Raw genomic sequence first — 15,903 nt, 5'->3', positions numbered from 1 at the left:
TAAGGAAAATTCCAATTTGTTGGTGTGAGATAATTGTGTTTCAAAACAGTCTAAACAGTTCTGATTTTTTTCTCCCCCTATTTTTTCTTTTGAGAGCTAGCTTTGAATGCTTTGGTGAGGGGAAAAGATACTGTTGCACTCAGAAACTTTTTTCTGACTGATCATTGTTTGATCATTCAAATCTCTGTTTCTTTTGGAATGAAAAGAAGGATCATTGAAATAATGATTTCAATAACTTTTGACTGGTACAGTGGATAATATCTCTGTAAATCATTTGTTATAACAAATAACTAATGTATAACACACCTAGAATCTAAGCCAGAGTTAAGGTGCCAGAGTCTTGCTTTTGTATGTGAGGCAAAAATGACAGTCTTTTGTTATGATACGTAAACTATGGATGTATCTGGTTAACTGTGGTATTAAGTGATTCCTTTGTATGGAAATAATTGGAGGGGTTTTGTCAGTACATCTTCAGTCACAGTTAAATTTTGTTCAGTATCTTCTTCAAATCTTAAAGACTAACTTTAACCAGGGGAGTATCTTATTCACTTAGAATGTAATTAATTAACTTGAAACATCCCCTCCTCCTTCAAGGTTACATCAAGACATTAAACTTTCTGCCTTGCAAATGTATTTTTCTATCACAAGCACAAACTCAGCAGCAGGCAGCTTTCCCTGATGGTTCCACTGAATGCAATAACAAAGCGTAAGTGTGGGGACTTCCCCCCTGCCTTGACTGGAGGTTTTGTCTGTAGTTTATCTGCTTGTTTACTTTTATGTTTTGAATTTACGTGAAACTTTTAACTCCTGGCAGAAATAGTGTTTTACTTCGAACCTTCAAGGTGTTTGTGTTGATTTGGTGCGTTTTTCCTCATGCAGTTAATTTTTGTGTAGCTTTTTCTCTGAATTGTGACAAATTGACTCTTTTTTTTTTTACTTTTATTTTTTTAAACTAGGTTTGGGCAGAGCATATGCTCTGGCTTTTGCCGAAAGAGGAGCTTCAGTAGTTGGTAAGTGTTATGTTCACTAACTTGATCTAGACAACAACCTTTGCCTTTTCACATAGCTTGCATTCAACAGTCCATGCCCTTTTAGACAGTAACCTTTGTTATTTAATGGTTTTCTGTCTTATCTTTCACTATTTAAATTTTGCTTCTAAGCTTTATTTTCTTATGAAACAAGTTGTCCAAGTTTGTCCAAGGGCTTATCTTTGCTGGAAAGCCAGTTTGAATCAGATCTTTTCCCGGACTTGACTTTCATCCATGCATACCAATCTGTACCGTGAGTTGTGGCTAGAAAGGGGGTTGTCTTCAGTGAATGCTGTTCAGAAACTTTTAATATGACCATTTGAAAATGTGAATATGTTACCTTCTAGTACCTTCTCCCAGGAAAGAAGTTATTGGAATGTAATGCAGTATCAGTAGACCCCAGAAAACACAGAATGTGCTGGAAGTGCACTGCATTGTTTCTTTCTGCAGCATATCACACAGAAGAGCCATCTGGTCTCAATGACAGTGCCAAATAGCTATCAGTAAAGGACTTCTGATAGTTTCATAGTCATTTGGTTGAACCTTCTTCAGGGAATATTTAGTTGTGCAAAATGCTGTATCACAAGCTAATTCTGAAGGTTAAGTTATATTCTTGGGTACTTCCCAGCAGTTGGCATTGCCATTTGAATCCCTATGAATGAATTTGTGCAGGTATTGTTGATGACTTCAAGGTTAAATGTTTAAACAGATTATGGACAAGAACTTCCTCACTGATTTTTAGTGGCTTTCTAATAAAAATCCCAATGTCAGTTTACAAAACTTCGTAAAAATTGTTTCTTTTTACTTAATGGGTTAAGTATGAGAAGTCTGTGTGTAGACAACTTAAAAAAAATCTAGGTATTTTTTTCTGGTAGTTGCCACGTTTGATACTTACCTTATTTACCTTATTTGGTTCAACAAGGCTAAGTGCAAGGTCCTGCACTTGGGTCACAACAACCCCATGCAACGCTACAGGCTTGGGGAAGAGTGGCTGGAAAGCTGCCTGGCAGAGAAGGACCTGGAGCATTGGTTGACAGCCAGCTGAGTATGAGCCAGCAGTGTGCCCAGGTGGCCAAGAAAGCCAATGGCATCCTGGCTTGTATCAAAAATAGCGTGGCCAGCAGGAGTAGGGAAGTGATCGTGCCCCTGTACTTGGCACTGGTGAGGCCGCACCTCGAATACTGTGTTCAGTTTTGGGCCCCTCACTACAAGAGAGACATTGAAGTGCTGGAGCATGTCCAGAGAAGGGCAACGAAGCTAGTGGAGGGTCTGGAGCAGAAGTCTGATGAGGAGCGGCTGAGGGAACTGGGGTTGTTTAGCCTGGAGAAAAGGAGGCTGAGGGGAGACCTTCTGGCTCTCTACAACTACCTGAGGTGGGGGTTGGTCTCTTCTCCCAGGTAACAAGTGATAGGATGAGAGGAAATGGCCTCAAGTTGAGCCAGGGGAGGTTTAGACTGGATATTAAGAAATTTTACTTCACTGAAAGGGTTGTCAAGCATTGAACAGGCTGCCCAGGGAAGTGGTTGAGTCACCATCCCTGGAAGTATTTAAAAGACGTTTGGATGAGGTGCTTATGGACATGGTATAGTGGTGGTCTTGGTAGCGTTAGCTTAACGGTTGGACTTGGTGATCTTAAAGGTCTTTCCAACCTATACAATTCTGTGATTTACTAGGAACATGAATACTTCATCTCAAGTTCTTATTTAACAAAAATTAGGTCACTAAAGGAGCCCAAATGTTTAATCAGGTTGACTCTGTGTAGCTAGTGGTGTTCTGACTTTCCAGAATGATCTGAAAGAAAATGTGTTGTATTGCCTGACCAATACTCCTTTATCTCATGGCCCTATTGCACAATAGCTAAATCAGTAAGTTAAGAACTGACTGTCTGTAAGGGAGACTTCTTGTTTCCCTTTGGAAAGTGCACCTTACTTTACCTCTTCTTATAGTGGTGCTTTGCAATTACCTCTACATTCTTGTATTTATTTTTTTTACTCTTTTTGTTTTTTGATTGTGACTTCAAAGAGTTGAGAAGTTACTTGTGTAAAGATTTGAATTTTTTTAACTAAACCAGATATGAGACTCATGTCTTGTCTCTTTAAAACAACTTCCCTTTTTTAAGTTATGGAAATGAAGGTACATTGTAAGAACAGTGATCAAATACTCTAGTTGGAGGAATACCAGTGGATCCCAACATGGGAGCTTTTTTTTTTCCAGTCCCGCATCTCTCTCTGTGTACAACCTTTTGTTGAGTGAGTTGCTGTCGGTGTGGTTAGACTGACCAATGCGACCCAAGTGGAAGTCTCTCTTTTCTTATCACCCAAAGGCTGCCTGCTACCACCTTTTTTGTCATGCTTCATCTCTCTCATGCTTCTCATCAGAAAAAGTTGAAAGCAGGAGGAAGGGAATGCTTTGTTTTTGTCTTGCAACCTGTATTATGTCCAGACGCTACTGTTCCTTCCTTCCTTCTTCCCTACCTGAGGGCTCTTCTCTGTTGCTGTTTTACTTTAGATTAGAGTCATGCTTTTGAAGCATCTCTCCTGATTTGTATCTGTTTTTGTTTGCATTGTGGGATGGTGTTGAAGTGCATGAGTGGAGTTTCTTTGAAAACCAAACTGGAAGATGCAATTTAGCAGTGCACCTAAATTGTTCCAAATGTGTGTTTGGTTTGTGGCACCAGACTACAGCAAGAAATGAGCTGGTTTATTTTTTAAAAAACATGTACTGTAGATGTCAGGTCCACAGCACCTACTGTTTCACTGTACAGATTTGCTTCTGCTGCTCTGCACTACTTGCTAATAACGCACTCATAGCCTTAGAGGAATTCTTATCTACAGTTCAGACTATAGCCATGCTCTGTCACAACTGCTACAGTCTCTGGCTCTTTTCTACTGGATGTTTTCAACTGGAAATTATATGATGTAAAGCTTGAGCTTAAAATAATGTTGTTTATCCATCGTTTTGTGTTTGGTTTGTTTTTTTCTTTTAATTACTCTATCACACTCATGGAGTTATTTTATCATTTTCAGAGCCTAAAATAGCTCTGTTCTTTCTTGCATACTCATTTTTGCTTCAACTCTGTTAGTGCCTGCACTCAGCCTAAGGTGCTTTGGTGCTTCTGGAAATTTTCCCAAATATCTTTAATTAGATATTTGCTGGCTTTTGCCAGCAAATTACTATTGAAGTGAAGGATAAACATATATAGGCATGTCTTTGGTAGAAAGTTGTAACGTCTTAACAAGACTAATGTTTTTGTATAAATGTTTACCACAAAATTGTCCACTCTTCTTTCCCAGGACAGATTAGAAATCCTACTGCTGTTCCTGACTCACTTGTCTTTAATGTTGTGTTAAAGACCTTTGATGTTGCAGACTGAGCAGTCTGCCCATGTTGGCTATTCTAATGCTTCACTACCCTTGGAAATTTTCCCTCATGCCTCACCTGAATTGTGCTAGCTGCACGCTCGAGCTGTTAGATATTGATCTATTTAGCTTGGAGATTCTGTCTCCTTTCTTTGTTGCATCAGTCTGTTAATGTACTTGAGCATATCATCATGTTCTGTCTTAATTCTTCCTGCTTCAGGCTAGGCAGTTCTTGGTTTTGGTTTGGTTTGTTGTTTGTGTGGTTTGTTTTTTTTTTTTCCTATTCTTTACGTGGCTCACTTCTGGGCTTTGGCATTTTCATTTACTCATGGGTTTTCTGCAGTGTTTCTACATTTCTCTTGAAGTGCTGCACACAAAGCTGAATACAAGATTCCAGATGAGACTTTCTTGGTCTGAGTAATAGAGAACGATTTTGTCATGTGTCCTGCAAACTATGTTCCTCTTTACATGGAGAGTTTAAAAAAAAGAAAAGAAAAAAGCAGGGGGGACAATAAGGGTTTATTTCCTTTTGGGATGATAGAGGAGACTTACAGTTGCTGTTTATCATCAAGACCAGTGAGAATATCTTGCGTATTCTGTGGAATTCACTATGGCTGGCTTATTGAGGGCTTTAAAAAGTTAGAAGGCACAAAGCTGGAGTTCACCATAGCAAAAGACTGTTCAGCAAAATACCAATGTTGCATGTAAATCCACAGTCAGTTCTGGTTTTCTTACAATTTCATTTTGCACCCATTTAAACATACTTTTTACCATTTTTTGAAATTCTTTGTCCAACTATAATATGTATATGGATTTTTGGGGGGATGTTTTTGTTCCCCTGATGAATTCCATGAAACGGTGGGACATGCAAATACGGCAATGCAGCAAACTGTGGTGATGATACAGTGCAGCTACCATTAATGATGCATGCCCGAGTATAGAGAGCAGCCTGGAAACAAAGCAGCTCTCTGTGTCAGGTGGCCCTCTTATCCCACAGGAGCCGGATCTGAAGCTCCAGAGCAGGCTCTTCTCCCTTTGTTCGGACAGCTTGATCTGTTCTATGGTGAAGTTTACTAGTAACATTTTAGCTACTCTATTAAACAGGAACAAAGTCTTCTCAGTCTTGTTTACGGTTTGTGCAGTAGCTGTAGCAGTTTGAGGAGAGACCAGAATTAATAACCTATGATTGGTATGTAATCTTGATGCTAATGTCTGAACTACAATAACACAATTAGAAAGGTAACCTGGGCAGGGCAAGCAAGTTGAATGCATGGTGGAGAGAAAAAAAAAAAAAAGTTCTGTGTCCCATGTTATTTAAAAAAAATGATACTGTATGTTATACTACTTAAAAAAAAAAAAGTGACCTACTGTTCTTCTCTAGTCATTGGAGATTCTCAGTAGGATCCAGATGCAGCAGGTTTTATTAATACTCCTTATAACTTCCAGCGTGATAGTGAGATAAGGAGAGCCCATGAAGTGTGAGTGTTAACAATGAAAAATTCGTTTCTTTGTGATGCACAGTGAATGATCTTGGAGGTGATTTCAAGGGATATGGCAAGAGCTCCTCAGCTGCTGACAAAGTTGTCAACGAAATCAGAGCAAAAGGAGGGAAAGCAGTACCCAATTATGGTATGTTATTTTTCCAGACTAGTGTAATGCTTTATCTATAGGAATAGTGGACCTGTTGAATGAAAAGTTGACACTGCATGATAAAGGACTGCTGCCAGCTTGCCAATACCATATAAATTAAATAGGTGTAATGTAATGTGGAGTAGGCAGACAGAGATGCTAAAAGAAGGTGCATAAATTGCTTTCTTAATTAATACTCGTCTAGTAATGCCTTTTTCTTCCATATGCTTTTTTAACATTGAAATACTAAGAAACTGTCCCAGTTGTCAGAGGCAAAATGGGAATGGATGATTCTTAGTTATTTTGCTTCTTGTTTTTCTTGCAGTGGCAAACATTGTGCCATTTAGATTTGCTGTGTGGGATTTGCTTTTGGCCACATGCAAATAGTGGCTGAATTTGAGTTTATTTTATATTGGGGTTGTACACGACTTATTTTTCTTAGCTCCATGGAATTAGTTTTTAATATCCTCGAGATGCAGTGTTCATTTTACCTGAAAATTCGTACTTTTTTCTTATAGATTCGGTGGAAGATGGTGAAAAGCTTGTGAAGACAGCACTTGAGGCTTTTGGGAGGATAGGTACAGTTGCTTAAATCCTATTGCAATTTTTTTGCAAGTGCAGAGCCATTATAAACAGTGCAATTGAGAGCAAGTGTATGAAGTACAGTGTGACAATAGTAGAAGTCGCCAACCCTTGATGTCCTTAGTGAAACCAAAATCAGGGGCTTTCCACTTTAAATCTGAATGGGCAACTCTTCTGTCTTTTTGGTACTTTTTAGCAGAAGTTTAAAGCTCAACATTTGATTCCTGTTTTCCTGCCCTTCAGAATTTTGGTACTTCAGTAATGGTTTACAATTTCTGTCTCAAAGCACAGAGTTCATCAAGTATTATAAATAGCTGCATAAAATTAGGATAATGTTGCTGAAGAGTCAGAGATGCTTTGTCATGTTTTAGAAGCTCTTTTGCATATGTGAAGATCAAAATGCTTTAACACAAAAAAAAAAGCTTGAGGTATATTATCTGACAAGTAATGTTCCTCTTTACCATGTGATTGTCACTGTTTAATTGTGAAGTTTATGTAATTTTAACTCACTATTAAATGGGTAAAAGTACACATGATCAAAGACAGCAGGAACCAAATTAAATATCTGACAAAAAGTTGTTATGATCCAGGTTGCTTTAGTGGCTCTGTGACTGTGGTTCTTCCAGTTATCATTTGGGCTTACTGCGACAAAGTTGGTGGCACAAACTGCATAACCGGGAGCACTCTGGAATTCAAAGCAAGCTGCAAAACTGTGCAGGATGGCTGCATCCTGCAGGTATTGTGTTCCTAGGTAGCCAGCAGTTCTCAGCTATACCTTCCTGTCAGGCTTTGTTCCATTGGCAGGCTGAAACTTGCCTGTACTGAAGTATTTTGTCTTGTCTTAATTATTGGCAATGATAGAGTTCCAATATTCAGGAAAAAGAGCTATAGAACAGTAGTATGATGTATGTGTGCACTGTTCTTGTCTCTATATATTTTTAGAAGTGGCAGAAAAATAGAAACAAGCTTGTATTTTATTAGTACATTCACTTAGTTTATTTTCTTTTTTTTTTTTGCAGATATTGTTATAAACAATGCTGGGTGAGTAAACCTGAAGGTTTTCTCCTGTTTGATTGTGGGCTGTCACTTTTGTGTAAACACCTGTTCATATTTTTTGTTTGGTTTGTTTTGTTTTGTTCTCCTAATGATGCATTTTAGGATCCTAAGAGACCGTTCATTTGTTCGGATAAGTGATGAAGATTGGGGTGAGTTGATAAACTTTAAAATGTACTTACTTTCTGTGTGAAAGATGAAAGGTACATCCCTCCCATTGGTACAAGGAAGGAGAGAAGGCGGGGAAGGCTGTCTATGCCTACAAGGAAGAAGAGAAGGCGGGGAAGCTTGTCTATGCTAGATCAGAGAATTCTCTTTTGCCTGGAAAGCTTAGTGGTAAGCTGCTTGTGTTCAGCTGCCTTGTGTTCAGCTTGCAAACCAGATCTGTGCTGCAATGCATGGTAGGTGTATGTAGTTCCAAAGGGGAAGAAAGGCTCTAGCTGCCACTCCTAGTTGCCGAGTGGAATACAAAAAAGACCCATATGAAACACACACAATAGTTTTTGTGAGCAGAACACATTCCTAGTGCCAGCAGTGACTGGCTGAATACTAAACAGGCTTAAAAGACCCAGAACTAACAACAGAGGGAAGAAAGTTGATGTACCAAGGGACAGAAGAAAGGGGGAACCTTCAGTGAGATGGTAGGTGGTGATAAGCCAGTTGAGCAGACTTTTGCAAAGATGGTCTAGCTTCTGTAGTCCTTGTTCGACTGTGCTTAAGTGCAGGAATTTTGAATGCTTGTGAATTCTGTACAGGAGAGCCCCATCCAAGAGGCAGAAGAGATGATCAGTGTATGTTCAGGCAAGCACTTCAAAATGATCTGTAAAAAAGAAAAAAAAAAAGCCCACCACTTTTTTAGTAACAGTTTGAGAGTGTGAAAAGAGTGCAGTTTTTTGTCATGAAGAAGAAACAAATGGTGTATTTCAAGTTGGGGAGACGAAATCCTGGAATTACTAAACCGACAATAATTTGTTCCTAGATATAATTCATAGAATTCATTTGAGGGGATCGTTCCTGGTCACCCGAGCTGCATGGAATCATATGAAAAATCAGAAATTTGGCAGGTAAAAATTTGGGGGTTTTTATTGCTTTTTCAGTAGGGTATAACAGACTGATGCGTGCCCCTTTCTTTCGCTGTCACTGGGATGAAACAAAATCAGTCCAAATGTGTAAGCCCTTATCCTTTCAGTTCTGCCCCCCTCTCCACCTTCCCAGCAAATGTTTAAAGTTTTTTTCCATGATCTACATGGAAAATATCCCAGACAGGAGCTGTAGGGTAATAGAAATACCATTTCTTTTCATGAGGACTGGTTAGAAATGTTTGTTACTTTTATGTTACTGCAAGTCTGAGGGATTCTTCTCCTGCTCCTTCTTATTCAAATGACAGGTACATGCAGTTCTGCTTGTGGGTCTTGTTTTTTTTGTTTGGGACTGGTTCCCCCCCACCCCACCCTCCCTTTGTACTTGTCTTAGAAGTTGTGGGAATGTTCTTAGTCTATTTTGGTATGTGTTAATGTTAACTGAAAGAGTGTGGTGGATTCAGACCTTTAAGTTTTTTGACTTTTGTTGTTTTTCCTTATCAAAACACTGACGTGGTTATATTAATCTTAACAATCATACCCACATGTTGAAAGCTGTATGAGCTGCTTTGGCATTCTGTGACCAAACTGACATTCATTCTCATCCAGGGAACTGAACTGCAAGGATAAGGAAAGAGATCAGCAGGCAGAATACACGGCTAAAGCCTATGAGTTGCATCCATTTAGGAAAATGCTTCCCTTGGCTCCTTTTCTGTATTTGCTTAGATAACAATGGTAGTGAGTGCTTCTGCAGTTTATGTGTAGATGTCTGCCATTTGCAAAATGCCTGCTTTGGATAGATTTAGTAGCTTTTTTCATCTTGATCATATTGAGCCAGTACTTGTAACACATCTCTTTATTTAGATTAAAACCAGTGGATTATTGTCAGTAGGCAAATAATAATAAAAATGAAATAGATTTTGATCCCAGCTATGCAGTGTGTTTACAGTAGATTGGAACAGATTCTGATAACGCTTCTTTTAAAAGCGAAGGTGTAGACCCTTTTCTTTTGAATTCCAATTTATGAGAAGATATGCAGCACAATGTTTTCTTGCCCCAAACCAGCTATGAACTGCAGTGGTTTAGAGCTTTCTTGTGAGCAGTTCAGTCATCTCCACAGCAATAATGTTAGGGGACAGCAAAGGGCAAGACTTCGCTGTCTTCTTCCTTCATGTATTTAATGCATATTAGGATTCTTTGTGAATTCTGTGAGAATGTGTCTTCATGTATTACCGGGTAGATATTAAGGTGAAGTAATTTTCAATAAAATAATCTTCTGACTGCTGAAGCCATTTGTTTAATTATAAGAATAATGCCACTTGAAGTGCAGTTAGAACATGAAAATAAAATGCTTTTCTCTATACCGTATCCCGTTGTCACAGAATGTCTGTTCTAGTTTTGCAGTATAACTCAAAAAGGCTCATGACTCTATTAGTTTTCTGCTCCTATGACAATGCTTCAGGATTTGTCAGATGTTTGCTATCAATCAAACGTAAAAGTCATCTGTGTGTTAGCAAAAACAACAAATAATGTTTTCTTATTTGCACACTTTTCTTTTGTGGAATATGGAGAATATAATGCCAAAGTTGGAAAATTCTGTTGTGTAGAATTAAACAACTTTAAGAAATCATTGAACTTTTTTCTTTTTTTCCTACTCTCCCCTAAGAATAATTATGACTTCCTCAGCTGCTGGAATTTATGGAAACTTTGGTCAGGCAAACTACAGTGCTGCAAAACTTGGCCTTTTGGGTCTTTCAAACACAATTGCAATCGAAGGACGGAAGTATAACATCCACTGCAACACAATTGCTCCTACTGCTGGATCCAGACTGACCCAGACTGTCATGCCACAAGGTGAATCATTTAAGGTCTACATGTACTGATAATTTTCAGTGAATTGAAGCACAGCTAACGTTCTTGAATGCAAATCCTTTACACTTCTTAGACTGCTAATTCATTATTCCTACTGTCTTTTTGTCTCTGAACTGTCAGTTTACTTACTTTGCCTCTTGTAAGGAATTCTTATTTTCTGCCACAAGATAAGAAGCAATTTTTGTAATTCACAAAAGCAATTTCATGTGGCAAGGCTATAATTATAGTGTCTTCCACGATCCTCCTATGGTAGTGGAAAGGCTTGTTTGTTTCATCAGATGTAGAATCAGGTATGTGCATAAGGTGTCTGCACTTGTTATAATATTGTCTAATTGCAAAATACCGTTTTTTGCACATGTCATGTGTGTACTTCTTCGTTCCATGATCAGCAGGAGATGATAATGAACTGAGTTGCCTAATATATTATGTTTTTCTTTATTGCACAATTACTAATCTTTGAATGCTTGAACAGGTTTTAACAGAGTACTACATTGGGAAGTCAGTATGAAGAACTTTGTAGGAGGCAGCTGTGTGTAAAGTGTAAATTTAGGATAAATAGAATGACTTTGGCAAATGACCAGGAGAAACAAAAAGAATTTGGAAAAAAAGACTGTAAAAGGAAATTGCTCTCAGAAAGTCTTCTAGAATCAGCCTCTTTCATTTCCCTCCCACCCTTCTTTTTCCTAGTGATAAGCAGATTTCAAAGCCAGGGCAATCATTACATTTTTCAGACTGATATACAAGATATTGAAGAGTAATATATTTTATACAGTTATGCGTGGATTGAATGCATGATTTTGCTTGACTAATTAAGTTCTGTGTAAAATATCCTAGTTTAGGTGTAAATAATCCAAGTGATTAGGAAATCTAGCACCTCTATAGGTTGTAGGTTCCAAGGATTTATTGCACTTACTTACAGAAGAGTCAAATACATTAACCTTGCAGCCGTGAGTTCTGGAAGCGTAAAGTGGAGTTCAGTAGCTGGAATTTCATGAAGATATTTACAGAGTGATAAAACCAGCTCCTAATTTTCTTCCTTAGTAATTTTAAGAAGAGTGAGATCCTTTGGTCTCCCTACAAGATAGTTACAGCTCTGATCATTTATTTCTTACCTCACTTACCTCCCTGTCCAGTTTTTCAAATACTCTTAAAAGGTTTGGACACAAGAACTTAAAAAACATTTTCGTATGTGTTATCAAATTATCCTTGTTATCCTAGTACTTTCCTGTTCATCTTGAGGTGTCTGCAAGCACCTATGCTTCAGCGTTGCCACAGTTATGTATGTTCAGCTTGGCACACTTATTGTTGTTCCTGCTAGAACTCTAAATGTAATTTGCATCTTTTGTGTGTTTTTTTTAAACTTCTACCACCTATTTCTTAACTCATTTAATAGTGGATTAATAACATTAGTGATAACAGTCTAGTGCTAATTTTTGAGACTAGATGGTGTGTGGCATAAAGTGAAATGCTTTAGAAAAGCCTAAGGCTTTTGTTATGCACTTACAACATGGCATATTAAATGGAGTTCAATTTCCTTTTACCTTTGTGGAACTTCTAAAAATGAACTTATGTTACTTCAGCTTGGCTATTAAAGAAGTACCTGTAATGCTAAACTTTCCCAGCTCTTCATCTGTCAGGGTATGTTTGAAAATGCTTGCTGACCTTTAGCTGAGGAACAGCTGTGTATCTATTGCTGTTGAAAGAATAATATTCTAAAAGCTGAAAAAGGAAATTAAACAAAGTTATTTTTTATTTTCAGACAGTGGATAGAATATGTGGTAAAAGCTAACTGGACAACCACACTCTGCTCCATGACAATATCTCCATTTTCAAATAGTTTTCTCTTGTGCCAGATGACAATGAAAATCCCAAAATACAATTGATATATAAATTTAGCAGGGCTGATAATTCCCGATATCTCATTTGGAAATATCAGCATTTCCAAATGGGATGTTTCTCAAATATTCAGCAGTTCCAATTCTTTTCATATTGTCTTTTCTTTATAACTGACTAGCAAATTAAAAGGAAAATCGCTCAGGTACGTCCCTGTCAGGATTATGTCTTGCTGGCTTGTCCTTGTTTCAGGCTGTCTGTCAGATGAACATTTATGAAGGTACCTGGCTTTGCAGTCTGCATGTTACGGTGTTCCCAACATTTAGACAGTCTTTCATCTGCCTGGCTGAGAACCAACGTCATTGGGTTTGGAGGCATACACGTGTGTCACAAGTTGTTTGTGTTTAATGAATCTTCAAATGTTTCATTTCATTTGTCCTTTCTTTTCATGGCAGAACACAGTTGGTTAAATTCTCCCTGGCTCTGCTGTTCATCAGAAGGTGTTAGAGTAAGAATAATTTGGTGAAATCATACAGTATTTCTATTTTATGATTCCCCCCCTCCAATTTGCTCTAGATCTGGTCGATGCTTTCAAACCAGAGTATGTTGCTCCCTTAGTTGTTTGGCTTTGCCATGAGAGCTGTGCGGAGAATGGCAGTCTGTTTGAGGTAATTTTTTTATTTTCCCTTTTTTCCCCCTCTCTTCCTCCCTTTGCCTCTTCCCCCGAAGTCAATCATTTGCTTTAGCCTGTCCCGTCTTAACCTTTTTGCTGAAACTGGATTATCATGTGAGATACTACACACTCAGTGTAGACAGAAGAAACGTTGACCCTGTTATGCTGTATAGGACAAGTACATCAGGCAGTAGCAACCTTGTTAAATTCTCATGTGTGCTCAAAATACTACTGATTTGATTGTTACAATTCTTATTGTACCCTTATAAGTTTGAAAAGGTACCAAAACAACTGCTTCAAAAGAAGTTTTTATTTTCTAAATCATTCAAACACAGAAAGCAACTTGCAGGAGGGATGAATTACTTAGTTATGGAATACCTTAGGGTATTGTCATCAAACTGCTAGCTCATAAATTGGATGGAAGCTGTGATCTTAATCTTGGAGTTTTATGTTGCTCACGTTCCAGTGCTTAACTAAACTGTTAAATACAACCAGCAGTAGCTCAGAAATTTTTGTTGAGTTTGTTCTGAAGTATAGTTTTGTTTCCCTACATTACCAAAACTTTGTAACATGTGATAAGCTGATGATTTTCTTTTTTCTTGGCAGGTGGGAGCCGGATGGATTGGAAAATGTAAGTCCTTTGTGTTGCAGGATTGATTTTGTTCTTTGAATTGACAATAAAAGTGTGCAAATCATCTTTGCAGTTAACCTCTGCTCAAGAGTTTTATTTAGGGAGAGAAGATTAGCAAAAGCTTAGAGTTCTGAGGAGACTGCTTATTTTAAGTAAAAGTCACAATTTCACTACACATAGGAGAAACTGGTAACTTAGGTATGTGCTTTGTTATGCTTTTGAGCTTAGTAATAGTAACTGAAAATCTGCCTAAGTAACCTTAACTCTTGTATCCTGAGGGTATAATTGAAGTCAAGAAGAATCTCCATTTTTGGTGCTAAGTATACATTGCTGCCTTTTCTTGATAACTTCAATTTTTCAGGGTATAAAAGTAGCACATGCTGGTAAACAGGTTGCTTTTTAGTGGCTTTCCACCTTTATGCTTCTATAAAAATACTAGCAATATGCATTAACATGTTGAGGCAATTAGCCTTCTTAATAACCAGTAGCTGTGCTAGCTAAGTATTTTCCTTGAGTGACTCCAGTAACTGGCTTAAATATGAACGTAAAGAAAACTCTCAGACAATACTGAGAGCTTACAAGATAGAAAACTTAATTCAGGGTGTAAAATGTATTAACTTTTTTCCTAAATATGGTGAACCTAATACCAGCATTATTTCCTGAACTGTTCAAGGACTTTTCAGCCTACATGAATATCACCAGTGGGTTGGAAGTAGGGCCATTAATTCAAGAAGTGGTTCCCCCTTCCTCCAAAACATTTTTTTTCCCCACTCGATAAAGATTTTGTACATTTCTAACTAACTGTAAATGTTCTGGTGGCACTGGAATAGCTTTTCCCAGGTAGCGTATTAAACAGATTAAACAAACTGGGGCAGCAGCATAAAACCTCTTGCTGCCTTCCACAAGGAGTTGAGTTTTAATACAGCTGAAAATCTGTGGCTTCTCCTCTCTGGTCAAAGGAAAATACCATTTTTCATCATTATTATGGCTACTGTTGAAGTCTTTAAAATGAAACCAGGTTGTTAATGAGGTACCAGTTTGGCCTTATTCATCTTCTATTGCTAATTAGGAGCAAAACCAGCATGACAGATTAAGGATCAGTTGCAATCCAGGAAGTCTGTATCCTAGAACTCATTTCACGTTAGCCTTACCAGTTTCTCTCAAGTTACAGTATTGAAATGCAACTTCAGGGACCATTTGGAGATGCTGGCTACTGGTATTAACATTCTTTCATAGATAACAGGTGGTTTTCACATTTTCCCTATAGTTTTCCAAGGCTTTCAGAAGATTCCTTAGCATTAGTAGCCAAAATCATGTCAGAAGAGAATCTGTAGATACATACTAGCTACAACTTTTCACTAGATAGAATCCTAAAAGTGATGTAATGTTTTCAGAGAGCAAGCAGTCTGTGGCTTTAATGAAATGTAAAACCAATGCTATTCCTTTTCTAAATGTTGGTTAAAAGCAGTGAGCCCTTTTAGTCCAGCTTGAAATTATACTGGTGAGTTAAACTGGAGTACTTATAACCTTTCCTTTCTTGTACCATCTTGAAAGTAGTGGCCTGGATGAAAGTGATCTAAAGAAAATAAAAGTTACTTTGTTTGTTACTTGAACTCTCTGGCTCATGTTTCCCATTAGTGCGCTGGGAGCGATCCTTGGGTGCTATTGTCAGAGAAAAGAATCAGCCAATGACGCCTGAAGCAGTGAGAGATAAATGGGAGAAGGTCTGTGACTTTGATAACGCCAGCAAACCCAGAAGTATACAAGGTAAAGGAGACTTCGATAATGTGGATAGTTCGGGCAAGCGAAGCTTAGGAGGGAATGCTTTCTTATCAGACATTTGCTGAAACTTTACTTCAAAAGTATACAGAACCAGTGAATTCTTTTGTAAATGTGTAACATGAATCATTTACTGTTTCAGTAGTCAGATCTTTTTAAAGAAACTTTTGTGTTCTTACCTGTAGAATTAAGACAGTTTTATCTCTCTTAAAGAGTTTCTAGGGAAAGAACATCACTGTCATTTTATATATTACAGCCAGACTAATGGTAGTGTTTTATTTGATTGCACCTACATACAGGTAGTAGGAGTGTAATAGAGAGATTATATTTTCTTTTCAGTCCTGGAATCTTGTTTTTTGGTAGCCATTTCCATACCAAAAAGCTC

The 15,903-nt window shown here is 37.9% G+C and overlaps 1 protein-coding gene across 1 annotated transcript in view; it reads left to right on the top strand.

Annotated features, from left to right (window-relative positions):
* HSD17B4 (hydroxysteroid 17-beta dehydrogenase 4) overlaps positions 1–15,903 on the top strand; it is a 73,448-nt gene that overhangs the window by 2,216 nt on the left and 55,329 nt on the right. The window contains exons 2-11 of the mRNA XM_075527256.1: positions 957–1,010; positions 5,909–6,016; positions 6,535–6,594; positions 7,618–7,639; positions 7,757–7,803; positions 8,631–8,715; positions 10,397–10,584; positions 13,012–13,103; positions 13,715–13,739; positions 15,378–15,506. Of these exons, the coding sequence (XP_075383371.1) occupies positions 957–1,010; positions 5,909–6,016; positions 6,535–6,594; positions 7,618–7,639; positions 7,757–7,803; positions 8,631–8,715; positions 10,397–10,584; positions 13,012–13,103; positions 13,715–13,739; positions 15,378–15,506 (810 nt within the window). The remainder of the gene's footprint in view (positions 1–956; positions 1,011–5,908; positions 6,017–6,534; positions 6,595–7,617; positions 7,640–7,756; positions 7,804–8,630; positions 8,716–10,396; positions 10,585–13,011; positions 13,104–13,714; positions 13,740–15,377; positions 15,507–15,903) is intronic.

This window comes from Mycteria americana, chromosome Z (assembly GCF_035582795.1).
Source record: "Mycteria americana isolate JAX WOST 10 ecotype Jacksonville Zoo and Gardens chromosome Z, USCA_MyAme_1.0, whole genome shotgun sequence".
Taxonomy (NCBI): Eukaryota; Metazoa; Chordata; class Aves; order Ciconiiformes; family Ciconiidae; genus Mycteria; species Mycteria americana.
This window is presented reverse-complemented; position numbering and strand designations above follow the sequence as displayed.